The 27,054-nt window shown below is 47.0% G+C and overlaps 2 protein-coding genes and 1 long non-coding RNA gene across 6 annotated transcripts in view; 2 read left to right on the forward strand and 1 right to left on the reverse strand.

Annotated features, from left to right (window-relative positions):
• Nucleotides 1-620: 620 nt before the first annotated feature.
• Nucleotides 621-2,262, reverse strand: RPLP1 (ribosomal protein lateral stalk subunit P1). Its single transcript, XM_075415212.1, has 4 exons — nucleotides 2,092-2,262; nucleotides 1,918-1,992; nucleotides 1,663-1,786; nucleotides 621-737 (listed from the first exon to the last, which is right to left on the reverse strand). The coding sequence occupies exons 1-4, from the start codon at nucleotides 2,161-2,163 to the stop codon at nucleotides 658-660; spliced, it is 351 nt and encodes a 116-aa protein (XP_075271327.1). The 5' UTR covers nucleotides 2,164-2,262; the 3' UTR covers nucleotides 621-657.
• Nucleotides 2,263-2,587: 325 nt separating this feature from the next.
• On the forward strand, nucleotides 2,588-6,588 carry LOC142360811 (uncharacterized). Of its 4 annotated transcripts, XR_012763367.1 has the most exons (5): nucleotides 2,588-3,056; nucleotides 3,155-3,269; nucleotides 3,657-3,875; nucleotides 4,145-4,435; nucleotides 5,477-6,588. It is a non-coding gene; the product is annotated as an uncharacterized LOC142360811 (long non-coding RNA). The 4 variants fall into 4 exon arrangements; XR_012763365.1 differs by having other exon boundaries at nucleotides 2,588-3,269; nucleotides 4,931-6,588; XR_012763364.1 differs by having other exon boundaries at nucleotides 2,588-3,269.
• Nucleotides 6,589-14,558: 7,970 nt separating this feature from the next.
• AGO2 (argonaute RISC catalytic component 2) overlaps nucleotides 14,559-27,054 on the forward strand; it is a 69,163-nt gene continuing 56,667 nt past the window's right edge. The window contains exon 1 of the mRNA XM_075415507.1: nucleotides 14,559-14,769. Within this exon, the coding sequence (XP_075271622.1) occupies nucleotides 14,739-14,769 (31 nt within the window). The 5' untranslated portion in view covers nucleotides 14,559-14,738. The remainder of the gene's footprint in view (nucleotides 14,770-27,054) is intronic.

A 27,054-nucleotide genomic window follows, 5' to 3' on the forward strand; every position in this document is an offset into this window, starting at 1 on the left:
TTGCTCAGAACTCCATCCAACCTGGCCTTGAACACTGCCAGGGAGGGGGCAGCCACAGCTTCTCTGGGCAACCTGTGCCAGGGCCTCACCACCCTCATGGTGAAGAATTTCTTCCCAATTATCTAATCTAAATCTGCCCTCTTTTCGTTGAGAGCCATTCCCCTTGTCCTATCACTACACACCCTTGTGAAAAGCCCCTCTCCATCCTTCCTGTCGGCCCCTTCAGGGACTGGAAGGCTGCTAGAAGGTCACCCCGGAGCCTTCTCTTCTCCAGGCCGAGATGGACCCTGCACTGCAGCTAAAGCATTAGACACATCACAAGTAGAGGACCGCAAAAGGAGGCTGTAGCTCTTTCGCTAACCATGACCACAGCCTGAACCTACCAAGTTGCTACTGCATCCCACTCGCCATGATTCCACTTCCACCTTTGTCCACGCACTGTGAACGCAGCTCAGAGCTGTGACTGCCACTGCACTACGCCTGTGTTAGGTGTGAAGAACTGGCAAAGGACGCTGTAAGCCCCAGATGAACATGCAGTGACAGCAGTTCCAGGGCCCGCGGGTAACCTGGCCATCCCTCCATCCCCTCCCCTTCACACGCATCCATGCAAGAGACAAGAATACAACTGAATGTTCTTTATTACAGACAGGTACAAAACTAGTCAAAAAGACCAAAGCCCATGTCATCATCAGATTCCTCTGACTCATCTTTCTTTTCCTCTTCTTTCTTCTCTTCAGCTAGGAAAGGAGAAAGGAATCAGGATTTTTCCATCTTACCAGATCACGAAAGCCACCCGCCACGAAAGACCTCCCATACCACGACTGCAATGTCGAGAAGCAAAAGCTGAGCAATCCTAACGAGCTAAGCTAACGACCCAGGGAGGCTCATGTTCCCACTATTAGAAAAGGGTGGTTGTGCCATCAAAAAATGAATTCCTATCAAATCTGAGAAACTTCCAGAGGAGATCCTGATGATGCGGAGAAGGACCAGCCTTGATGCTGGGGTAATGCTAAGGTCATGTGCTGGCTCCAGCCTTTCCACAGGCGAGGGCCTGAACGCCCAGGATCACAGAATCACAGAATGTTCGGGGTTGGAAGGGACCTCTGTGGGTCATCTAGTCCAACCCTCCTGCTGAAGCAGGATCACCTACAGCAGGCTGCACAGGACAGCGTCCAGGCGGGTCTTGAATATCTCCAGAGCAGGAGACTCCACAGCCTCCCTGGGCAGCCTGTTCCAGTGCTCCGTCACCCTCAGAGGGAAGAAGTTCTTCCTCATGTTCAGACAGAACTTCCTGTGCCTCAGTTTGTGCCCATTGCCCCTTGTCCTGTCACTGGGCACCACTGAAAAGAGCTTGGCCCCATCCTCCTGACACCCACCCTGCAGATATTTGTAAGCATTTATAAGGTCCCCTCTCAGCCTTCTCTTCTCCAGGCTGCACAAGCCCAGCTCCCTCAGCCTCTCCTCATAGGAGAGATGCTCCAGTCCCCTCATCACCCTCGCAGCCCTCCACTGGACTCTCCCCAGCAGCTCCTCATCCTTCCTGAGTGCCCAGCGCGCTCCGCCCAGCACAGCCCGCGTTCGGAGGGCGACGGGAGCGCCCAGCCGGCCCCGCGCAGCCCCTTCACCCGGGGCCGAGCCCCTCCGCGCCCCGCAGCCACTCACCCGGCGCCGCCCCGCCGGCCGGCGCAGCCCCCCCGGCGGGAGCGGCCGCAGCCGGAGCGCCGCCGCCGCCGCCGCCGGCTCCCACGTTGCAGATCAGGCTCCCGATGTCGATGTTGGCGAGCGCCTGGGGAGGGACGAGCGCCGGCAGAGCCCCGTCAGCGCCCGCCGGCTGCGCCTCAGCCCCGCCGCCCCCGGACCCCCGAGCGGCTCCCCCGCCAGCCCGGCCCGGCCCGGCGCTGCCCCCCCCCGCCGCACCTTGGCGAAGAGGCCCGGCCAGAACGGCTCCACGGTCACTCCGGCCGCCTTGATGAGCGCGTTGATCTTGTCCTCCTGCAACGACAGCGGCGTTCAGCGGCCCGGCCCCGCCGCCGGCCACGCCGCGCCTCGCCGCCATCTTACGCCGGCGCGGCCGGGGCGGCTCGCACTCACCGTGACGGTGACCTCGTCGTCGTGGAGGATGAGGGCGGAGTAGATGCAGGCGAGCTCGGAGACGGAGGCCATGGTGGGGGCGCGGTGCCAGTCGCCGGAGTGGGACGGCCTTAGCTTCAGCTGAAGGACGCAGCACCTTGAGCCGCCACGGAGGAAAAGGGCCGCGCCCCCACGGGGGAGCTTTATAACGGCGCCCTGAGCCAATCGCGGGCCAGGCGAGCGCAGACGTAACGCAGTCGTCAGCGCCGCCGCCCAATCGGCGGCCGGCAGGGCGGTGCTGCCCCGTGCCGTCAGGGCAGCGCTCGGCCAATCGCGGCGTAGCAGGGGGTGACGGGAGCGGCGGCGGCGGCGCTGGGCTGGGCAGCGCGGTGCGGCGCCGGGGCGGCCATGGCGGCCATGGCGCGGCTCGCCCCGCCCCGCCCCCCTCGTCTGGCCGCTGGGGGGCGCTGAGGCTCCCTGCCCGCCCCCGCCTCCCCTCGGGGCACGGCGCGCGCGGGGCCGCCTCCGGCGCCTGGCCCGGCCCCGAGCGCCGCGCCCGGGGGGGGAAAGGCCCGGCCCGCTGCCCTCCCGCTGCCCTCTCCCCCTGTCCCCCTGTCCCCCTGTCCCCCTCTCCCCTCCCTCTTCCCTTCCCTCTTTGCTTCCTTTGCCTTTTCCCTTGCCTTCTTCCCTTCCCTCTTCCCTTCCCTCTTTGCTTCCTGCTTCCCTTCCCTTCCCTCTTTGCTTCCCTCTTCCCTCTTCCCTTCCCACTTCCCTCTTTGCTTCCCTCTTCTTTTTCCTTCCCTTCCCTCTTCCCTTCCCCCTTCCCTTCCCTTTCTTTTCCCCTTCCCTTCCCCCTTCCTTTCCCTCTTCCTTTCCCTTCTCTTCCCTCTTCTCTTCCTTCCTTCCTTCCCCCTTCCCAGGCAGGCAGGCAGCTTCTCTGCGGCCCTGCAGGAGTCCTCCCACATTACAGCTGCCTCCTCATCGAGGTCTGGTTTTCCCCCTTCTGACCAGCAAAACCCCCCTCTCCAGACCAGACGATGATCTGGAAGGTCCCTTCCAACCCAAGCCACTCCGCTAACCACAGGCTGCTACTGCGCACACGAGAGGGAGCGCGGACTGTGGACTCCCCAAAAAGAGAAGCTACAATCCGGAAAGCTCGCCAGAGCCCACCCCGTTGCCGTGAGGACTGACGTTAGGCGGTGAGGTTAACGCGGGGACCTGCGCGTTCGGTGCCCAGCGGTGTCCCCAGCCCTGCGGTGCAGACACACACTGGCACCATTTGCATCGCAAGGCAGAATTGCCAGTTTTTGTTCATGTTTTCCAAAAAAAACCCCATCGCTATGTACCGTGTTCTGGGTTTAATCAGCGCAGTTATTCAGGGTATCATCGCTGAGCTAAATGTACGATTTTCTGTAACGTGCAGAAGTAAAAAAATTTAAAAACCAACTGGTGTAGAACTTGGCGCTTCCCAACTGCTGCGTAACTTTGTATCCTGATGAGCCTCAGCGAATTGCAGCATTTCACTCCGAACAAATAATCAGACCACGAAAAATCAATGTTCTCTGATTTTCATGCGTTCTTGACAGATGTGCGTTTGACGAGCATCACTCGGGTGTCACACAGGGCACAGTCCACGCGCCGTAGCTCTTGCTCAGAGCCCTGGCGTGCGGGACGGACACCGACCGTCGAGCAGGCGCCTACGGGAAGGGCCGAGCCGGCTGTGCTCTCTCCGTTGCTCTCTCGGCAGACGGAGTCCCCTCCGAGCTGTGGTCCAGGGGACAGGGAAATCGGCTGCCGTGTTCCAGGTGAGCCGCAGCCGAACCGGTCGGGACGGCGTATTTTTATTTTAAATGGTGAACGGGCAAGATGGGCCTGTTTGTCATTCCCTCCGAAAGGTGGGAAGTTAGTTTGAAAGTACTTTGTCAAAAGGAGCATGAGAAAATAGTTCGAGCAAGAGGTGGGTACTTAACAAAATATCTTCCCCACCAAAGCAGAGCTTTTTTCTCTATTTATGTGCACTCAACTGACTTGCAGACAAGCATGAAGTTACTTAAAATAAAGAGCATTTTTTCAGGATGTTGTTGACGTGAGCTGCTCCAGAGCTGGCCCAGTCCGCAGCCAAGCGGTGGATCTCAGAGCACAGGGGGTTTCCTGAGGCAGGGAAATGCCACGGCAGCAGAGAAACCCACCAGGAGGCGGCAGCTCTCAGGGGAGACGCTGACGGGGCCTGGGCATCGCCCAAGCAACCACGGCCACCCGCACATCTACAGAAAGCAGCCTGGGGAGCACAAGCGACCAGAGCGGGCAAACGGCGTGGCACAGCAGTTCGCGCAGGAAGGCCATCGTCACCCGGCCAGCTCAACAGGTCAGTTCACAGAATCACAGAATCACAGAATGTTCGGGGTTGGAAGCGACCTCTGTGGGTCATCTAGTCCAACCCCCCTGCCAAAGCAGGGTCACCTACAGCAGGCTGCACAGGACCGCGTCCAGGCGGGTCTTGAATATCTCCAGAGAAGGAGACTCCACAACCTCCCTGGGCAGCCTGTGCCAGGGCTCCGTCACCCTCAGAGGGAGGAAGTTCTTCCTCATGTTCAGATGGAACTTCCTCTGCTTCAGTTTGTGCCCATTGCCCCTTGTCCTGTCGCTGGGCACTACTGAAAAGAGTCTGGCCCCATCCTCCTGACACCCACCCTGCAGATATTTATAAGCATTTATTAGGTCCCCTCTCAGCCTTCCCTTCTTCAGGCTGAACAAGCCCAGCTCCCTCAGCCTTTCCTCGTAGGAGAGGTGTTCCAGTCCCCTCATCATCCTCGTAGCCCTCCACTGGACTCTTTCCAGTAGCTCCTCATCTTTCTTGAAGTGGCGAGCCCAGAACTGGACACAGTACTCCAGACGGATCTTCACTAGGGGCAGACCAGAGGAGGAGGAGAACCTCCCTCGACCTACTGGCCGCTCTCTTCTCAGTGCACCCCAGGATCCCATTGGCCTTCTTGGCAACCAGGGCACACTGCTGGCTCATGGTCAACCTGTCGTCCACCAGGACACCCAGGTCCCTCTCCGCAGAGCTGCTCTCCAGCAGGCCAGCCCCAAGCCTGTACTGGTGCATGGGGTTGTTCCTCCCCAGGTGCAGGACCCTGCCCTTGCCCTTGTTGAACTTCATCAGGTTCCACTCTGCCCAACTCTCCAGCCTGCCCAGGTCACGCTGAATGGCAGCACAGCCTGCTGGTGTATCCACCACTCCTCCCAGTTTGGTGTCATCAGCAAACTTGCTGAGGGTACATTCTAACTCTTCATCTGGGTCACTGATGAAGAATTTGAACAAGACTGGGCAGAGTACTGACCCTTCTGTTGGGTCCTTGCATCCTGCTATTAGGTTGTAATATCCTGGAACCTCTGTCATTGTTAGGTGCGTGAGGATGGGATCTCATAAATGACTTGCATGAACCTGCCTTGCCTGTCCCACACTCCAGTGTCACCACGCCCTCCCACGCGAAACTACTTTGAGCTGTGCCGACAGGTCCATGAGATGATCTGACTGAAAAATAGCAACATGGAAAGAAAAGATTCCTTTTCAGTCAAATGAACTTGCCACTGAAGGTGGCTTGGGAAATGAGTAACGGCAGCATGCAAACAAACAACAAAATGACAGGCTTCATAGAGCCCAGTCATAATTTGCTTAGGAAGGAACTTCACATGTAGTATATAACTATGTTCCAAATATCACGAAGCAGAAACTGGTGTTTCTTCAAGGGCATCAGGATCTCAGAGTAACTCCTACTACAGCACCTCTGGAAATGTACAGCTTGTCAACAGGCTAAAAAAATCTGCAGGAGACCCCAGCTACGCAAACCAGAAAGAGTCCCTCCTAAATGGATCCCACAGCAGATTACATTTGTGTATGTGAGGAAGGAACGGAAAAGTAGACCAGCCCACATAAGGAGCTGCTCAGGTAGCTATCACTTTATGTCTAAAGGTACTCCCAGCTAAGAAACCCAGCAATGACAGATTCAGCATCTGAAACGTCTGCTCCACTGAAAACATTCTGCGCTAAACAGAAAGTAATTTATTTTGCAGGATTTAAATAGTGGCTGTATATCATGGCTCCCTTTAGACAGTAGAGGAAATCTAGCTTCACTGAACTCGCAGGTGCTCTGTATTGCAGGGATTCTTGTTGCAATGATCAGCATTTTTAGTGCTGTTGTACTGAAACTGAATATATTTGGGGACAGTACGCAAGCATTGCTCTTGCTTGTGGACACAAAGAAAGGTGAATGCTGGGGGCCAGCTTTTTCTGTTGTGCTTTAGTGGTGAAAGTAGGAATGGAAATTTATGTGGGCCCACACAGAGGGAGGAGGAACACTGATAACGGTTCTGATATACCAGTCCTTAAGCTTACAATGATTAAAAATGCTGATGTATTGTTAAAAAATAAAATATGAAGACCTGAAATTTAAATGTGACATTCACATAAGCTTAGGCTTTGGTTGGTAAATTAAATGAGATTTGCCTGCATCCTCACTTTGTGTCTGTCTTGTTGCATCTGTTGAGTGAGACTGATAAGGCTGCTCTGTAGGGGCTCAGAATAAAGTTATGATGGAAACAAATCACTATGCAGTAAGAAAGCTAAAAAACCCAGTTTTGCTACTTCCCGAAGCTTTTTGAAGCCTGGCTATCCAGTCAGGATTGCTGGTTAATAATGCTCGATTCTAAGGCAGATCAAGGGGTAAGGTCTAGAAATTTGCAGTTGTATGTGCTTTTCACCTCTGAACCTGTAACTGTCTATAATTTGTACAATCTATTTAACACGTCACCATCCTTTTGGAGCAGAACAGTCTCTGTTCCGGAGGAATCTGTAGCAAATAGATGGGGGCTTAAAAAAAAAAAGAAAGTGTACATGCTTGTGTGTATTCTACAATTCCAGGGTACTGAGTTATTTTCAGGGTGATGAGTTATTGGGACTTGATCCAGAAAACCAGTGTTCTCGTTTAGGACGGTAATAAAACTGTGTTGCGAGCAGGATAGCACAAGAGTGTCTTCATGATAAACAAAACAAGTAACCTGGGCATGAAACATCCCTGAGGTGGATACTTTACACTTAGGGGATGGTAAAGAGCAGTGGCAGAGATTTGGCTGGATATGCTTGTGCATTACTTACCAGCCAAGAAAGGAAAACATCAGCAAGGTGCGGATGAACTGTGGTGATTCTCCCTTTCTTAAAACAGCCTTTCCCCAGCTTTCAAGGTTGCACTTTTTCAATGACCAATAACTGACCATGAGTTACTGATGGTTTGGGGGCCTTTGCCTTCTGCCTGCACCCATAGTTTCAGGGCCTTTGCTGTTATCCCACACTTAAACATCACAGAATCACAGAATCACAGAATGGTAGGGGTTGGAAGGGACCTCTGTGGGTCATCTAGTTCAACTCTCCTGCCGAAGGAGGGTCACCTACAGTAGGTTGTAGAGGACCTCGTCCAGGCGGGTCTTGAATATCTCCAGAGAAGGAGACTCCACAACCTCCCTGGGCAGCCTGTTCCAGTGCTCCGTCACCCTCAGAGGGAAGAAGTTCTTCCTCATATTCAGACAGAACTTCCTGTGCCTCAGTTTGTGCCCGTTGCCCCTTGTCCTGTCGCTGGGCACCACTGAAAAGAGTCTGGCCCCATCCTCCTGACACCCACCCTTCAGATATTTGTAAGTATATATTAGGTCCCCTCTCAGCCTTCTCTTTGTCAGGCTGAACAAGCCCAGCTCCCTCAGCCTCTCCTCGTAGGGGAGATGTTCCAGTCCCCTCACCATCCTTGTAGCCCTCCGCTGGACTCTCTCCAGTAGCTCTTCATCTTTCTAAGCATGGGATACCTGATACCAAGTTCCAGTTCACAGAGTAAGCTGTCACACAGGTTGGCAACAGGTCCGACAAACCAGGATTGGGCCCTTCTGGAGTTAGTATAAGGCCTATGGCCTGTTAATAGCAGGACAATAGTATTTTCACCAGACTTTGGGTACAGAATAGCTTATATAGTTTTGCAGCATTAGCATGCATATGTTTGGGTTCAAAACAAGCTAGCATTAAAGTCTGCACAGTGATTGTTCTGTGGTTCTAGAAACTGCATCATATTGTGAGTTGATACTAAGGAAGCAAGAACAAGTAGGGGAGGTGAAATGCCGAAGTCTCATACCCATAAGCTGAAGACAACATTTGAAAACATGAAACAACACGAGTTAAAAACCTAGCAAGGTAGAAGGCCAGCAGGTAGGGAAGTTATTTGCATGCACCAACAGAATAAAAGATATGACTACTTGACAGAAAAGAAAGAGAAAATTAAGATTCCCTTAGCCTCTAAATGGGCTTTGTCTTGCACACAATCACGTCTTCTATGTAGACACCACAGTCTCCTAAAAGCAATCACTATACGACAGTGAGAGGACTTAGAATTAGATAAGCCATTTTAGGTTTTCTTTCTTACTACAGCCCACCTAATCTCTGTACAGTTCCCTTTCTTTCTCTAGCAATTCATTATTTTTTTTCTTGTTCAAATTGTCTAAATTGTTCATTGGCCCTGAGAGGATCCTAATTTGGCTATACAAGCCTATATCTCCTGGTTTTAGCAATTAGCCACATTAATGAACTTCAGGTTCTTGATCATCAGCAGCAGAGTAGAAAGGATCTGCAAAGGGAGCTGGACAAACTGGATTGATGGGCCGAGGCCAACTGTATGAGGTTCAACAAGGCCAAATGCCAGGTCCTGCACTTGGGTCACAACAACTCCATGCAATGCTACAGGCTTGGGGAGGAGTGGCTGGAGAGCCGCCCAGTGGAAAAGGACCTTGGGGTGTTGGTCGACAGCCGGCTGAACATGAGCCAGCAGTGTGCCCAGGTGGCCAAGAAGGCCAATGGCATCCTGGCTTGGATCAGGAATAGTGTGGCCAGCAGGAGTAGGGAGGTGATCGTGCCCCTGTACTCGGCACTGGTGAGGCCACACCTCGAATCCTGTGTTCAGCTTTGGGCCCCTCACTGCAAGAAGGACATTGAGGTGCTGGAGCGTGTCCAGAGAAGGGCAACGAGGCTGGTGAAGGGTAAAGAACAAGTCTTATGAGGAGCACCTGAGGGAGCTGGGGCTGTTTAGTCTGGAGAAGAGGAGGCTGAGGGGAGGCCTTATCGCTCTCTACACCTACCTGAAAGAAGGTTGTAGTGAGGCAGGTGTTGGTTTCTTCTCCCAAATAACTAGTGATAGGACGAGAGGCAATGGCCTCAAATTGCACCAGAGGAGCTTTAGACTGTGTATTAGGAAAAAATTCTTCCCCAAAGGGTTGTGAAGCATTGGAACAGACTGTCCAGGGCAGTGGTGGAGTCAACATCCCTGGAGGTATTTAAAAGATATGTAGACATGGTGCTTATGGACATGGTTTATGGGTGGTAGTGTTTTGTTTATAGTTGGACTTGATGATCTTCAGGGTTTTTTCAAAGCTAAATGGTTCTATGAATCATGCCAACACCTTCACCCAAAGGCGACAGGTTAAAGTCTTTTAACCTCCCAGGAGAGGGAAGGTGTTGGTAGACAATCAGGTTGCCCTGCTTTCACTTGAGTCACTGTTTATGTGCTGTTAACCAGGACAGTCATCCCTCTTACAACTATTTTCCACTGTTTTTTGCATTTGCGCCTACTGTGCTGTACTGAGTCAGGTGGAGTTGCTTGTGAAATTTGACAAAATAGCTGTAGACCATTAAGTTGTTTTCTCCAAGTTTGTTCATGAACAGTCTCAGGTACAGTATTTGGTTCCCATATAGTCTTTTTGGAAACTACTCTTCTCCCTAGATGGTTTTTGTTTTTGTCTTTTTTAATTTCCTGACAACAAGGTTATTACAATAAAGAATAAAACTCTGTTACTACTTAAAACTGAAATAATCATCATACCTAACATATCCCCAATAGGTGGTGCTGCATCTTTTTCATAGTGTTTAATTGTTGAATTGTTGGCCCTGATCATTTAGAAAAGTTAAATGTTTCCTGAGTGACCTGAAGCTAGTATTCGAATAATAATACTTTGTTTGTGTGTTGTTGGTTTTTTTTTTATAAATAAGTATTGCAATTCATTTGGCAAAAGAAATCAAGTGTGGCTTCGTAGCTTAGAAATTAGGACAGTCATCTGGTTGTGGCGAGACAAAAATCAGGTTTTGGTCCCTCTGCCATGGATTAATTGTGATTAAATCATTAACTGTAAAATAATAAACAGTCCCTGGGGAGGGGAGCAGAACCCTTAAAGTCTTTCTAACCATGTGAACACAATAGATCATAAGAGTCATGGTCTTCTTCACTTTTGTTCTGATCTCACTCATTTGATATTCTTATACAAAGCAGAACACATAATATCTGAGAAGTCTAATGCACGCACTCCAGCATGAAATCTTAAAAGTTCGGCCAGTTGCGAGCTGGAAGATGTAAACTTAAATCTCCTCAGAGTCAAGAATAAAATTTACATCTCTCTGCTCTGAGTAAAATTTTTTGCCACTGTGTCATTGTTATGCATGACTAAAAGACATTTATAAACTGTGGTGGGTTTTAATTAATTTAGTTTAAAAAGGGAAGGGTTGTTACTTAGCTAGCTCAATGCTTACTTTCTCGTCAAAAGAAAAGCCATATCGTTTGTCACTAGCCTATTTGTATATATTTACCCCAGATTGCCGCTGCTGATATGATTTTTAAAAGCTGTTCCTAAATACCATCTTTGCTTCCAAAATGATTAGAACATGCTCAGTTTTTCCAGAACTAATAATTTGTTCTTCGAGAGATTTCTGGGAAATGTCAGCCTGAAATCTAGCAGTTACGACAGGCATTCTGTCCAACAGTCACTCAATTTTCTCATTAAAGAAACCTCATTTTAAGTGTTTAAGCAGTTCTTCTGGTGCTACTATATAATTGTTAATATAGGGTATAAAGACCATGCATAAAGGAATGTTTTTATAGAGCTTTCAAACCACTCTTTCAAAACAAACCTTTCGAAAACCTGAGGTCTTGTTTGGGTGAAATTGCCCAGTAAGACATAATTAGGTTTCACTGTGCTTCAAAACATCAGATGTCAGAAGCATTAGAAACAAAGCAAGTGACATGGCCCAAAATGAGTGTGCGTCCCGTCACTTCCAGAACAGAGGTAGACGAGAGCTGTAACTCTCCTCAGTAACACAGAAATGCTGCTCGAAGTGTGCGGTAGCATGAAAATAGCCTGCAGGAACAGCAAGGCTTCTACATGAGAAAACAGTGCTTAAATAAAACTATTTAACCAATTTATTAGTTAACTGATTGTGCAAGCCTGCAGTCATGTATACACAGCGATAAGCCCTTTTGCTTATGGAGTGCTAAATCCACAAAAAATCAGCTTTAAATCAATATGAGTATATTGCACTTCAGGACATTCCAGGTATTAATTGCTGGTTTTGGGATCTCTGTTTTCCAGGGAATTTCTGAAATCAATTGCAGAGTATCCTGTGGAACTGAAGTGTGGGATATGCGTTTACTGTTTTGTGAAACCTCCCCTTGTATTTCACCTACCTTCTGTTGCTTGTTAGCTTGCTATTTTCAAACTGCTAGCAGAGTACCATAATCTACTTTTTTTTTTCTTTTGCAATCATATGAGGTATCCAATGAAGTTCCATGGGGGTACATCCCTTCAGCACACTAGCTTCACTGACGGTTGCTTTCAGGACAAGTAGATGTAGAAAGGTGAGACAAAATTACCTGTGTTTATGTCTCCAACAGTCAGTCAATTTGTCCATCTATAGGATGGTGATGGCCATGTTCCTGGAAGTCTGCACTGAGGTCATTCCACACGTCTACAGACATGATCTGATGGAGGTTAACTTCGGTGCTGCAAGTCAGGGTGACCAAATTAGTCAAGTGGACTTTTCTAGAAACCCATCAGTGTATTTTTATGCTCTCTTGTACTTAAATACAGAAGGTCTAACAGGCATGATAGTATGCATAATGTTAGAGGGAGTTATCTTCCTAATCACATTGAAGAGATTGATTTCAATATGGTATAAAAAAATTAAATGTCTATACAAGGACTGCATGGTTTCCTCCTGTCACCTCAGCACTTAGTACTATCTAATACAATAGAAAGGCCAAATTTGCATCCGCTAACTCTCTTCTGACTGTTAGTTTTGGGGATATCTCCTCCCCTCCCCCTGTTTTCTGCCTCTACTAAGGTTATACAGCACAAACCAGAAATTATTAGTGGTTGTGCAAAAATGTTGCCAACTCCTCACAGAGAGGAAAATGCCAGCCCCTTTGCCAGCTCCCTTGTTTATCATTTTCCTAGAGCTACTTCACTTTACTCTAGAACTAAAGCTGACCCATGATTTTGTCCTTTCTTTGTTTATAGTTACTGGTGAATCTTTACTTTCCAGCAACTTGAGGAGCTTGGAATGCAGACAAATCCAAAATCACTCCAGTGGAAACTCTAGTGGTGACAATGGTTTCAGGAACTGTACACTTGAAGTGAAAGCTGAGCTGTTAATAGCAGCCCTTGAGTATCTACAAGTATGACCCAAAGGGAAGAGTAAACATATGGTTGATGTAACTTTGGAACACTGAGATGCTTCTATATCACTTCAAGTACGAACTGATGCAGGGGATACTAACTGGCTTGATGAACCATACAAGTTGTATGTTTGCCTTGCCCTTTGGCAGATAATATTTACTGAAGGAAATGACTTTGAAGACATTTCAGTGTTCTGGGATGAGAAGAGCATTTATTTTTTTTTAAAGACTTCCACATCAAAATGGAGCAGGTGAATGAAATTATTGATCATAGCTGCTATACTATAATTCTGTAGGTAACACTTTCTGGTGGAAGCGAGCATCATTAACTTGTTTTTTGCCTCCAATGTCAACTTTAAGATTATTTTTCCTAATTTCTCCTCCTGAAAGGAAGAGGTACCAGTGAGGTGGTTACAAAAGGATGACCATTTCTGCAGGAATAATCATCACTGCTACCTCCTAGGTCTCAGCGCATCATAGTGACCAACATCGTGACTCTTTCACATTATTGCTAGTTGGTATTCCCTGTACTAAACTTTACATACGTATGGCCAGAGATTACCTGGTTGTACAAGAAAGTAAGGTACCACACCACAGCTGGGTTTCATAGATGCAACAAAAAGCAGGTGTGGTACGGAGGTGTGAGATCCATGGGGTGACTTTGTCTCATAGAACATTAGGCAGGAATAAAAGAAGTGAAACAATCAAATCCAGGGAGGTTCTCCTTCCCCTCTGCACTGCCCTAGTGAGGCCCCATCTGTCCAGTTCTGGGCTCCCCAGTTCAAGAAAGATGAGGAGCTACTGGAGAGAGTCCAGCGGAGGGCTATGAGGGTGATGAGGGGACTGGAGCATCTCTCCTACCAGGAAAGGCTGAGGGAGCTGGGCTTGTTCAGCCTGAAGAAGAGAAGGCTGAGAGGGGACCTTATAAATGCTTATAAATACCTCAAGGGTGGGTGTCAGGAGGATGGGGTCAGACTCTTTCCAGTGGTGTCCAGCCACAGGACAAGGGGCAACGGGCACAAACTGAAGCAGAGGAAGTTGTGTCTGAACATGAGGAAGAACTTCTTCCCTCTGAGGGTAACGGAGCACTGGAACAGGCTGCCCAGGGAGGCTGTGGAGTCTCCTTCTCTGGAGATATTCAAGACCCGCCTGGACAAGGTCCTGTGCAGCCTGCTGTAGGTGACCCTGTTTCGGCAGGAGGGTTGGACTAGATGACCCACAGAGGTCCCTTCCAACCCCAAACATTCTGTGATTCTGTTTATTTTCACGTAAACAGGGCATTCAAGAGCAAGCAGTAGACGTAATATCGATGGTATTCCAGCATCCATGAACATTCACAACTAAGCAAACTGCCTTGAAGGAGAGGTAGTGGAGGGAGTGCTGGAGACACACAGTTATTATCCAAGGTCTCACTGACAGACAGAACAAGCTTCTGGCGGTCCCGCCTGCAGCATACGCTTGGTTTGATTGTTGATGTTGCACCTGCCTAAGGCACAGGCTCGGTGCAAAGCATCTACGGTTCATCTTGGTGGGCGACTCCAGGGCCTAGCAAGGCTCCTGCCAGGAACGGCTGGCGTCTGCTTAGCCACATAGCGGGCCGGACGAGCCCAGCGCAACGTGCGCGGGTCCTGAGGAAGCGCCGTTCGCATCCAGTCGATGAAACCCGTGCGGGGAGGAGGAGGAGGAGGCGGCGGCAGGGCGGTCGGCTCCAGCTGGCGCACCTCGGCCCGGGCCCACCGCGCGCCCGGGCTGAGGGGAGCGGGGCCCCTCGGGCGGGCAGCCCGGCCCCGCCGCTTCCCGCCCGCCCCGGGGGCCGCGGGCAGGAGGGCGGAGGAGCCGGCGGCGGGCGGAGCGCCCGTTCCCCGTGACCCCGCGGCTCCTCCCTTCTCCCCACGCCTCAGTGCCGCCGAGTAACCTGGTTTCCCGGCGTCGGCCCGGCCCTCCTCCCTCTTTTTTTTTTTTTTTTTTCTTTCTTTCTTTCTTTCTTTCCCCTTTTCTTTTCCTCCCCCCTCCCCTCCCCTTCCTCCTCCCCCTTCCCCCTCAGCGCAGCCGGGGCTCGCTCCCTCCCCTCGAGCTGCCGCCGCGGTAGGGACCTGGAGAGAGGCGCCGCCTCCGCCGCCGCACACGGAGACAGACATGTACCCGGGAGCCCCCGCCGCCGGACCCGGTGAGGCTCCGGCCGGTTCTGCTTCCCCCCCCCCCGAGCCGCCGGAGCGAGTTTTTCTCCTCTCTCGGGGCGGCGGGGTTGGGGCTCGGCGGCCCCCGCGTCTGCGTGAGGGGAGGGGGTGACCGCCGGGGCACGAGGCGGTCTGTCAGAGCGGGAAGCGGCGCGAGCACCCCCGCGCCCTCCCCCCGCGCTGAGGCCGGCTCCGCTCCCCCCCGGGCCCCGGCTCGGGCCTGGCTGCAGCCGCCGAGCCCGGGGAAGGAAGGAGGGGTCAGGCCGCTGCCGCCACCTCGGGGAGGGCGGCGAGGGAGCCTGCGTGTCCGGAGGCCCCTTTGAGGGGAGGGTCGCCTTCCCCTTGCCCTCCTCTCCCCTCCCTCTGCCGCGGCGGGAGGCCGGCCCCGGCCTGAGGCGGGGGGTGGGGGTTGAGGCGAGGGGTCCCCTCACGGGGCTCTGGTGGCCGCTGAGGTGGGAGACGGCAGAGATCCCTCCGTGTCTCCTCGGCTGTGGGCTGCGTGCTGCCTTCCCCAGGCCGGCGCTTGGCCGCTGCCGCCGGCTCGGCCTCCCGCTGGCAGCGCGGCGGGGACCGGGGTCTCCATTTCCTTCCCTGCCCGCTCCTCGCACGGCCGCGTCCTCCCGGGCCGGCCCGGGGATGCCGCGCACAGAAGTTGAGGCCGCTGTGGCCGTGTTTTCGCTAACGGGGGGTTTGTCAGCGACCTGTTTGCGTTGTTTAGAGGGAGGTAAACCGTACCCAGATGTCTGGTAGGGCTGGGAGAGGTTATCGGCTTCGTTGGGTGTCTTCAGGCTCTGTGTCATGGAATGAAACCTGGGAGAGAAGGAAGGGTGAACACGGAGAGAAGAAAGGTTACCTGCTCGCTCGGGGACGTTTGGTGTTGTTTAATAGTGTGGGAGTTTGTGCAGTTGATGTGGGACAGTGTTTTTTCTTTTTCGTATTAGGCCGTTTCTGTGGTGAGGATTGTTTTCTTATGTAGAAACTACGGTGTTTGGGTCACCAGTACCTAGTTTCTTCTAGAAAAGTTTCAAAACAAGTGGAACTTTATATTACTGTTCTTAGCAGCTTTGCGTAAGATCTTTCCCCTTAGAGGGGTAATCTGGCAAAGAATAGTGTAGTGAAATATGGGACCTGCAGCTGAGATCTCATTTACTGCTTCTCTTATGAATGCTTCTACTGTAAGAGCATTACACATCTTGGGATCCGCAGTTAGGTGCTGGCATCTTTTTTTCTCTGATTTGATTCTCTTGAAGGGCCAAGAATCCAGAGGGGCAATCAGGATAATTGTTTTCCTCTTAGAGTGCAGCTCCTCTGTTTTGATTTTCTTGCTTTTCTTTCTACAGTGTGTGAAGGCTTTTACTAGACACACCAGGAAGATAGGTCTGTGCAACTGTGTGTATCCAGAGTGATGTTCAAGATTTTGGTTTCGTGTGTGACATCATGTGCACCTTTCAGTACCAATAACTGTGTATAATGATTGATGTAATCATTTGGTGGTTTCTAATGTCAGGTTCTCTTGCTCAGGTACAGATACATTTTCAGTTTATGGGTATTCATGGTGCTCAAATTGTGCTGTTGTTGCTAAGGCTGTTACGTTCACTCCTGTTGTTTCAAAATGGTACATAAGGAGGCAAATAATTGCAAATATTGCCACTGTACACACTGAGGGTAGTTTTAAGTGTGGGAGTCTTTTTATCTTCTTTTACTTGCTCTCTATCTGATCCTACCACTCTCCCTGTCACTCAGAATGATCTTACTTCCACGGCACCGGCATTGGTGGCTGCTGTTTACTATCAGGGACCCACATTCAGTGTGCCGAGGGTGTTTTGCCATGACTGGAACAACCCTCTCTTCACCTGGGGCTCTTGATAGAACAAACACTATGCTTTTACTGAGACCTAGGTTGATACATGTTGCTGGTGTGTGTCTCGGGCTCCTGTTACTCTGCTCCTTCCAGCCAAGCTCATCTTCCGTCTTGTTTACTTCCTAGTTTATCTCTGTGGCTCAGCCCTTTCCCCCTGTGCAGAGCTGGGCAGTGACAGTGGGGTATGAGCAGCGAGTTAGGGGTATGAGCTGCGAGTTGTTCTCCACATCGTGAGGCTCTCCGTTTCCTTCCTGTGAAATCATCCACAGAGAGCCTCAGCAGCACAGTGGCTTCTCGCAGTCCAAACAGCTTCCTGCTCCACACCGGATCGTAAGGCAGGGCGTTTTTAAGAGAGCGTGGCTGTACTGGGAACCAGTCTGGAAACAGAGACTGTTGGCAGGATGCTTAGCTGTCTTGTGTAAGGCTACGTGTGGTCTGCGAGCTGCCAGTGAAAGTCCCCTTCCATGCGTTAATCTGATACCTATAAAATGAATGTACGCCAAAATTCTGTTCAAGGAGTGAGTAAGAATTGTGGTTTACAACCCTTCACTGAGCCGCAGCTGCCGTGAATGCACAAGAACTCCAGCCTCTACATGTCTGTCAGCACATCCTTGACACCGCTTAAATGCCCCATTCATATCTCCTGTAACTTCCATCGTGTCGCCGTTTGCTTCTTCAAATGTTGCTGATGCAGACAAGCTACTTTGCTCTTCCAGCTCCCGTTGCCAAACGGGACACCGCAGCCAGCCCCGTTCTGAGGGTGCCTGTGGTGCTGGCCTCCTGCCCATGCAATCACTCAATTTGCCACAGGGTTTGCTATTTTAATCTTAATTCTTTTTCTGGAAACAGTATAAAGCAAGTTAGGAGGCCATATCTGACTAATTTCAAAAAATTGCTGCCGAACGTGGAAACTTTGTTCAAACATGCTGTTACATGGGGAGTAAGATGGAGGACATCAGGAAATCAGTGTTTTCATGGTTAGGAAATCTATGATCCCTGTTCCTTTTTCCCAAATACTGTTTTGAGTTCTTGACTTGATGTCGAATTTGCTGAAACATTGAACCCATATGCTTTTCTTGCCTTCGAGACACTGTGAAAAGTAAATAAAATCTCAAAATATGAGACAGGTTTTTTTAAAAGAAGCTTGATACTACTACATTTTGGTATATCTTCTAGAAGGACAGAAAAATGTAAGCATAACAAAAATACCGTTGTTCATTTTAAAGAATTGATTAAAACTTGAGTAAACTTCTGTAACCTACATTGCTTGGTATTCATTTATGTATAAATTATAAACATCACACACTACAGATTCTCTTTTTATTCTTTGAAAGGATATTTGATTTTTGCCTGCTACTCAAGGCCTTAATTTATTGTTGAAGCAGCAGTTGTCTGAATAAGAGTGACTTTATGAAGGGGGTTATGGCTTTTTTTCCTGGCTCAGGAAACAACTTTGAGCCCTCTGTACCAAACTAGTGAAACAGAGGTTATTTTATCACTTGTCGTTTAGTTGTAAGTTACCTCTTTATAATTGTTAATAGACTTTTGAAACTTTTAACTCCTTGCTGTTTTTCGGTGCGTGTACTTGTTTTTAACTCCCATACATTTTCTTGAAGATATGCGTAGGCTGGATGCTCGGTGTTTTTAGGAGTTTAGTCCTAAAGTGTGGTGAAGGGAGGGGTGTGCTCATGCCTCCTGTCAAGGGTCTGCTCTGCTCTTCTTAGAAAGGCTTTCTGTATTCTGTTGGGGATGGATCTGAATCTGCTCTTAGTGTGCTAGCTCTGGTGGTATCACAGTGTTTGTCCAGTTTCTTTGGCTTAGTTTTAGACAGTAAATTATGTTGAAATTCATTGTAAGCTGCCATACGTGGAAGAGGAAATGAGGACTTAATGCACAGCTTCAGCTTCAGCTCTCTTCCTTTTTTGCATGAGAATTTTTCCTTAAATTTACATGGCGTTTGAGAACGTTACAACCTACAAAACGCAGTGTAACTTTCACATGTGTTGCTGTCGTGGCCAGTATACTTTCCTAAGGAAGAAAAAGACTGCGTATTAGTCTTAAGGTGGCTTAAAGGTGAAGTAGTCATTTGATGAAAAAATAATTGATGTTGTCATACGTGTGAACCAAACTTTCTCCTTTCCTCAGTGAACTGAAGTATACTATTTGCCATGTGAAAAATGAAACATTTTTTTCAGTAGTGATTCTCTTACTGACTATGCAGTTACATGGGATCTTGTGCACTCATTTTGCCTTTGTCTTGAATTTTTTCCCTTTTGCAGAATCGTTGTGAACCTATGTATACTCAGTGGTGTGTTGTAATGTAGATAGAAAGAGTACAGAGGAACAGCCAAGCCCTCCTGACTTCCAGGAAAGTACCACTTTCGCAGTCTGTATACCCTCTCCTGCACTGCACTCGCCACCAGTCCTCCTCTATTTCATAGAAGGGTGGGCAAGAGAGTTAAATGCTTTAATTCTGTAAGAGGAAATATGTCTTAGATTATCATATGATGGTCTGTTCTTCTGCCCATTTTGAACAGTGTAGGAGAGAAAGATGTTTCCGTTTCAGAAAACAGCCTTTCTAAATACTTTTGGTCTTCCAGAAATTGTAGGGATCAATTCAGTGAATGCAGTAAACTTCTAACTGTAAATTGGCTTTGCAAACACACACAGGTCTCACTAATTAGGAACTTCAGATGCCTAATGAAAGTCTTGTTCGTGTCAGCTAAGCGTGTGCTGACAATAGCTTTACAGAACTTGTAAGACTTGTAAAAATTTTGTTGTGTATTGCCTCCCTTATTTCAAGTTTTAGTGGAATACTTGGTCATTATTTTTAGTGATGGAATTTCTAACAGTCAGACTACCAGGAAATACTACTAAATTTGAAAATTAAAGAGAAATCAACCTCCAGTATCTTATTTTTGGTAAGCTATGAACTAGAAAAAATAGCTGGTGGAAAATATTATGTAGTTTGAACTGTAGTGGCTGTGGGTAGGGATCTGTTCCATGCATTGTCCAATTAATTTACTTTAGTGTCACGCATCCTTTCTGATGTAGACACAAAGCAGCCCACTGGAATGAAAAGTATCTCTTATCCTATCGACCAGGGAAGTGCTGCACTTCACAACTTGGTGCGAGAGGGGTTTTTTTGGGTTTTTTTTCCCATTGATTGTAATACCCAAAGTTGAACGTAAACATTTCCTTACCCGTTTTACACTGTCAAAACTTTAAAAAGTAAAAGACGGACCTGAATAGCATCATCCCCAGACAGACTGGACTTGCGTAGTGAATCTTATGTCTTACACCAGAGTTGTAATTTGTTAGTATGCAATTCTCTTTGTTAGCCGTTTCGAAGAAGTAGTGCTTCGAAGAGACTTTAGTACTGTCCAGGAAGTTTTTTTTTAAATCCTCAGGCTGGGATGATGCCCATATTTATGTATAGATACGGCTTTTAATAGGTGATGCCTTTCAGTGTGTTTAGTGAGCACCATAGGTTACTGCAGTTGATTTTTCACTTCTCGATTTTAATTTGTTTTACTTTTACTGTTCTTTTTTCAGAGTAAACTTAGTGCTTTTAAATAAAAAAGTTTTAATATGAGCGTTCTTTTGTCTGTTTCTGTAGTTTCTCTTTGCATTTTGTATTAAGGAAAAGTATTTCTCCTAAGTATTTTTCTTTATAGCCTTTCTGTAGCTGTGAAGCTGTGTGATACCTGGTGACCAGGCTTCCTAGAAAGAAAAGTTCTGAGGTTTTTTTTTTTTAAACTGTATGACTTCACAGAACTGGACACTGCCAAGGTAGAAGCAAACCATTGATTTAGGTGGGAAAATACTGTTGACAATGACACAATCAAGTCAGTCCAAAGCTTGCTTTGATGTTTTTCTCTCTCTCTGCCATCAGTGTTGTCTTCTGAATTCAGTTCTCATTGAGCTGTCCGCAGTGCTGCCAAGTTTTGTTTGTGGAGCTGATTGAGTGTTTTTTAATCACAGATGTGGCAAGAGTAATTCATTCTTTCCTGTTGTGATTTGTTTGTCCTCTTCTGTTTTTTCGCCAGTGCTGCTCAGTTGTGTTTTGTCTTTGTTGTAGGTTTTAGTCTCCATTCAACCTTCATTGAACAGGCAACTGAAAAATAAAACTCTTCGTTGCTGACAGTAGATGTAAAAGCTGTCCATGTGTCAGCCTGTAGTTTTACATTCGTCTTAAACGAGCCTTATCTAGCCCTGCTGCAGAAGGAAATGGTCGTGCAGGTGTTAAGGTTGGGAGGCTGCCTTGGGCAGACCAATCCCAACTAGAATCTTGGTTTTCTTCCTTTCATTCCTTACCCTCATGCCCTCTCCTGATTAGTTTTAGCTGTTCTGCTTCTCTGCAGGAAGCCTCATGATAACAAAAATTTGGGGATCCTAGGGCAGAATGGACAGCCGCGTGAAGACAGGGCTTGTCTTTCAGTGCTGGTTTTGTCTTATACCAGCTTAAGTTGTGTGTGAGCTTCTCATGGTCTGAAGTGTTAAGGCCTGGGTGCCAGTGTTTATATATGCCATGATGGCTCTGCAGTTGTGAAAGTCTCTGTCTTTGAGAGAAGTGTTAAAATATTTAACTTTTCAGCGATACAGAATGACTACATACATCTGCACTGTTTTGGGCCCCACATGTCTTTCTGCAACAACCTGATTGCATCCCCTTGTACAGGTTGCTTTATAATCAGGAGTTGGAGAGTATGCTTAATGTTAACTCCTTCACCTGTGTGAAGAGTTAAATCACATAGCACAGAATTCCGTATAATATGAGTAAGTCTGAAGACCATGTGTTTAAATACTACGTGAATTTTATGTCTCATTATGTCACTACCAGCCTGTGTTGGGGTATGACTGAAACAAGGGGGCTGGGGAGCAAAAGTTAAGTCTTTGGTCTTTTGAGGGATAAACTAATCTCGGCATGTCATCTTGGGGAGCTTGAAAACACAGATTTGAAACTGTTGGCTTTACAGCGCAGATTTGCATATAGGGAATCAACTTGATGATTTTGTATGTAGTCTAGAAAAAAAAAAATTGTAACTCTTTTCTGGCCAGACGAGAATCTGACTTGACAGGCAGTGCTAGATACTGTGGGTGGCTCTGTTCGAGCTGCTAATGTCACAGATTGGAGCTTTAGAACTTTTTGTCGTAGTGGTGCTTTTTTCGTGTTCTTGGTTCGATTGTGAAGTTTATGCTAGAACTTATTAATGTGAGAAAGTAATGAAATTTAAATTTTATTTTAGTAGTAGGAAGTGTATGGATGTGCTAATTTAGGTTTATTTTAAATAAGCCAATTTTAGAAGAATTCCCAAGAGGGGAGGTTTCACTGGCTTAGCTAGATCAGTCTAAAAATTGTTTGAAGTTAAACTTGTCATGTAGATGAATAAAGCTTTAAAACATAATTACTGGGGCCTCATTATATACCTTCTGAAACTTGTTTAGCAACTATTTACTATTAAAGGACAGGTTGATTCATACAGGGGGTAAATTCCTATCTAAATGTTGCTGTGTTCTTGGCTTCACTTATCCTTTGGTAATGAATTTATTTCATTGTCCTTTCGTACAACTTGTGGTTTTCAGTGAATGCTGCCTTTCTATTGTTTTTTGTTTGTTTGTTGTTGTTTTTTCTTTTTTTATTGGTCGATCTGTTGGTTGTGCTCTGTTGCTGCATCATTCTCCTCCATTGTTTCTGAAATCTTTGCTCCTGTGTGGAGGACAAGTCTGAGGACTTCGGGAGAGCAAGGGTGTTCTTGTTTGGGCTTTTTAACTGCTGGTGAAATGTAAGGTTTCTCAAACAATAATATTTAGCAACTTCAGCTGTTCTGACTTGAATATTTCTGTTGAGAAAGCAAATGGGAGACATAGGTTTAAAAAGAAAACCCAAAAAACTACCAAGCATCCAAACCACAAACAAAACGAAAACAAAATAGGGAAGAAACCCAAGTTCAGGTGGAAATGACAATACAGAAGAATGGATCTTTCGGTGAACCAGTACATCGTTTTTTGGGGAGCTTCAATGTTTAGTGAGGGAGTTTAGGAATAATTTGTGGGGATTCAGAATATTTGTGTAAGGGTGCGTTGTTTAAAAAGTGAGAGCTTCATTCAGAAGGAGGAAACTTCCCACTGGGGCAGGGAAGTGGAGCTTTATTGTTTGAGTCTCGTTATGTGATTAGAATATGGTGGTGGGTTTTTTTCTGATTGTTTCTGACTTGCAAATCCCCTTTAATGTATAATTTTAATGTACGTATAGGTGCCTGTAGCAAAGTTGTATGTGCCTTTCTTTCAAACTTACCTTTCACAGAAACCTTAAAATAATGCATGGATGAAGAATGGAAATTTACAGGACTAGGTGCCACACGGAATAAGGTTTTGACAGGGACAGTGCAGGAGAAAATTATTTCCTGGGAAAAAAAAAAAATCTGTGGGGATTTGGATCTTCCTATAGTAAGATGCCATTGTTTGCAGTGTCCTGCTGTCATGACTGGGGTGGCACAGTGCCACAGCTGAGCGTTGGTTTGTATCAACTAAGAAGAGAACTTCAGTTGCTTACAAGAAGGAGGTGGAAGGAAAAAACCCAAGATGTAATAGGAAAAAAACATTCTCATGGGGGAGTTCTGCTGAAGACCTACACTCTCGTCATATCTCAGTTCTTCCATTATTACGAACCTGCATTTTACCCCTCTTCAGTGATGCTGAAAACCACAGCCCTATCTTTTGAAACCGCATGAGATACTATTGGATCTCTTGCATGTTGAAGATGCTCCTACAGCTGCTTTCACTATCTAAAATGAAACAATAAAGCATAACCTCAGCTCTTAACTGTGAATTTTCTATTTTGAAACCAAGCCACGAGAGTGTTCTTGTTTTTGTAGATTAATCCAGTGTGGGTTTGGGGAAAGATTTCTTTTTCAAGGAAAGCATGACTGCTTCTGAGTTATAGCTCAGCAGTTGAGTTTTGTAAATTAAAACATATTTTAGGTATCAAGACAACTTAAAATGTTTATTTTTAGATTTTATACAAGAGTACTGGTAGCCGAGGTCTTTGGGGGTGTGAATGTGCTTGCAAAGGTACAGCACAGAATATGGCCATCCTAGCTTATTCCTTTAATAAGATGAGGACAAACCATTTCTGTATTTCATTAAATTGTATATAATGTGAATACCACAGGGAACGTGGATTTGGAGCCTCTGTGGCACCAGTTTCCAGCTGGGGAGGCACAGCACACTAGAAAGACGTGCCAGCGGCGACATAATAAAGCCCAAGCTGTTAGAGCTTGTTAAGCTGAGTGGAGCTGGTGTGCATGTGGGCACTGATGTCTCTAATAATATAGAAGGCCAGAGGAGGGGGCATGGGATGTGATGGCAAGGGGACTGGAAGGAGAAGGAGGGGAAGGAAAAGATGTTGGTGGAAAGGCTGGGGAAGCAACATTATGCTGAGAACTATGACTTTGGTTCAGGTGACTTAATCTGTCCAGCATCTGCTTGTGAGCTGGAATACAGAGACCAGTCCTTACTATTTCTAAGGGGAAGAGCTTAGTCTTAACTTCAGTCTGTGCATTGAAGTAAATATTATTGGAAGAGTCAATACTGATGTATAATGAAGTCATGCTTTACCAGCCTTGTAGTGACTAAAAAGAAAAGGAAAATAGAAAAAAATGAAGAAGTAAGGAGAGTGGAGGGTAGGTTATGCTGTTTCCCACATACCTATGCAGTTGCAAGTGTCAACTAATACAGAAGGAGGGGAAGCCACATTTCTTTCCTAACCTAAATGCAACATTTCGGCGAACAAAGGGTAAGGGAAAGGCAGTGTGGGATGATGAATACAGAATTTTTGATCTTACTTTCTGTAGGGGAGAAGCAGCATGAAGGGAGGAATAGGTGCCAGTGGGTGGGTGGGGTTTCGCTTAGAAGATGTGTGTAGGCCTTTTGGAGTGCCAAATAACAGAGATTGTATTGAATGGAGGCATTGCTCTTTATGAATGAAGTAAATACTGTTATATTCTTTATTTCAATTTGTTAGAAAAGGCATCTGGAATTAATTCAACATTGTTTTCTAAGGTATGGAAAAGTTAAGGAAACATTACGGTTAAGTGTGATAAATAGCACGAAGAATGTTCTGCATTTCCCTCTTCATCAAGCAGAGATTTGCCTGAAGACGGTGTTATTTTGTAGTTTGAATTCACATTTAACTTGAAACTGAGTTGCTGACTTGTGGGTAAGCCCTGAGCATCCCCTCCATTGTTTGGATGAGGCTCACTATTTGGATGACTTAATTCAGCATTGCACTTTGTAATTAAAAGCATTTCTGTGCATTCCTTAAAAAGAATTTCAGTAGTGCTTTGTACAGCTTTGCGTACAGGGATCGGTTAAGCCACCTGGCTTATTAACAGTATGGATGGGTGGTTTATGCTGTGTATGCTCCTTGTGTGCTTTGATGGTGCTGCCGCTCGCCCCGCTTGCAGGTGGCCGGTAGAGTGGTGAGAACCAGCTCGTTAGTATTTGAACGTTTCAGGAATAAAGGTCTAGGCAGGAAGGAGAATGTGGGAGGGGGGAAAAAAAAAGTACTAACACTTGGTGTCTTTTGCTAGTTGACATTGTCCAGAAGAAGCTTGTGGGCGAGAAAGAACCATTCGTAGTTTCTCGCCTGCTGCTTTGTGCTGGAGCATTGATCTCTTCCTCTTTGGTTGTCTGCATTTCGTTCATGTAGTCTTTGACATATCCATATTTGAAACATGGTCGTAATTAGAAAGCAAGCTGGATTGATGTCTTCTTTCTCCCTTTCATCTCTGACTGCAACACCCGCTCACACCATTGGTGCCTGGCAGTGATTCTGGTCTCTGTGGTTCATACTGCTTCTGGCACTATGATGAGATCACATCTCTATCTTACAGAGGTCAAGAAGCAACCAGGATAACCAATGGAACTATAGATCTGTAACTGATTATTTATTCCAGACAAAATAATCATGGAATGATTTGGGTTGGAAGGGAGCTCTAAAGATCATCTAGTCCAGCCCACCTGCCACGGGCAGGAACATCTTTCATTAGATAAAAGGGCTGAGTTGAGGGTTAATCTTTCTTGAATTCTTTTGCAGTAAGTGACAATTTTTCAGTAGAAATCATGTCTAGGTGAGGTTTACTGAACACAGTGAGATAACGGGTTTGAAGGCAATGCTGTTTATCTAACACTTTGACTCCTTGCTAAGGTATTTAATATTTAAGATAATGCTGTAACGGGTATTAGATATAACTGAAGTTCTGGTTACATCATTTCTTCTGCTGCCCTCCAGCGCTTTCCTCGTGGTTTGTTGAATTTTTGGGGATAACAGATAAGTCCATTACCTTTATTTGTTGTGCATCATCTAATCCAACAATGCTGTGCCTTGGCTGAAGAACCCTGCATTTCTATACTCTAAAACGTGCTTAGTGAGCAGCAGAGACAGATGTACAGGTTGCATATAGATTCCTCTACCCCCATAATATCAAGGGACTATGGGCTGCAGCTTTGAGTTTTCCTTATCTCATAGAAAACACTGCCAGTCTGTCTCCTATCTTTCTCTAACGGTTCCTAACAGAAAGCCAGTGTGAAAGTTAAACTTCTTCATAAAACCCAGACTGTAAGGAAACTTGAAGACAGCCCAAAGTTTGGTGTGTATGTTGTTGTGTTGGTTTTTTTTTTTTAAGCTGGGTCCTAAAAAAAAGAGGCTGAACTCCCTGTATTCTTTTTCTTGCCCTGACCACATAGATATGTAAAGAAAATACATAAAAATTCTGTGCAGATCCTGTCAAGGATTTGTATTGGATGTTTTCCACATTCTTTCTGAGTTCCCTCTGTTACTGGTCTTTGAGTAATTATTTGTGGAAATCCTGTTTCCCTTGCCATGGGGTGTCCCCTCTCCAAGTCTGTCATTCACCCACTTCAAACTGCACTCCCAAAAGGGGACATGACCCATTTGCAAGCCCAGTGGCAGGTCACCAAGGAGGCTAGGGGAAGGAGCACATGTACTAAGAGAGGTTTGTTAAGGAGAGAAGGCTGAAGGGTGATCTGTCTGTCTGCAACTACCTGAGGGGAAGCTCTGGAGAAGGCAGAGCCAGACTTGGGGCAGGTGCACCAGAATAGGGCAGGAGACAATGGACAGAAGCTGGAACGCAGGAAACGCCAGTTGAGTATAAGGCAAGTTTATTTCAGCACAGGGGTGGTCAAGCACTAAGACAAGTTGTAAGAGATGTTTTTAGTATCAAGGACAGTTTCCACAACTTGACTGGACGAGTCAACCTCGTCCCTTGCAACATACATTATTCCATGTTCATGGTACTTGGCACGTCTACAGCAGCTGCTGGAAAAGCCTGCTCAAGCAGATGTGTCTGCTCCATTTGCCAGTCTTGGTTCTTTTTAACCTGATCATGCT

Source organism: Opisthocomus hoazin, chromosome 3 (assembly GCF_030867145.1).
Source record: "Opisthocomus hoazin isolate bOpiHoa1 chromosome 3, bOpiHoa1.hap1, whole genome shotgun sequence".
NCBI lineage: Eukaryota > Metazoa > Chordata > Aves > Opisthocomiformes > Opisthocomidae > Opisthocomus > Opisthocomus hoazin.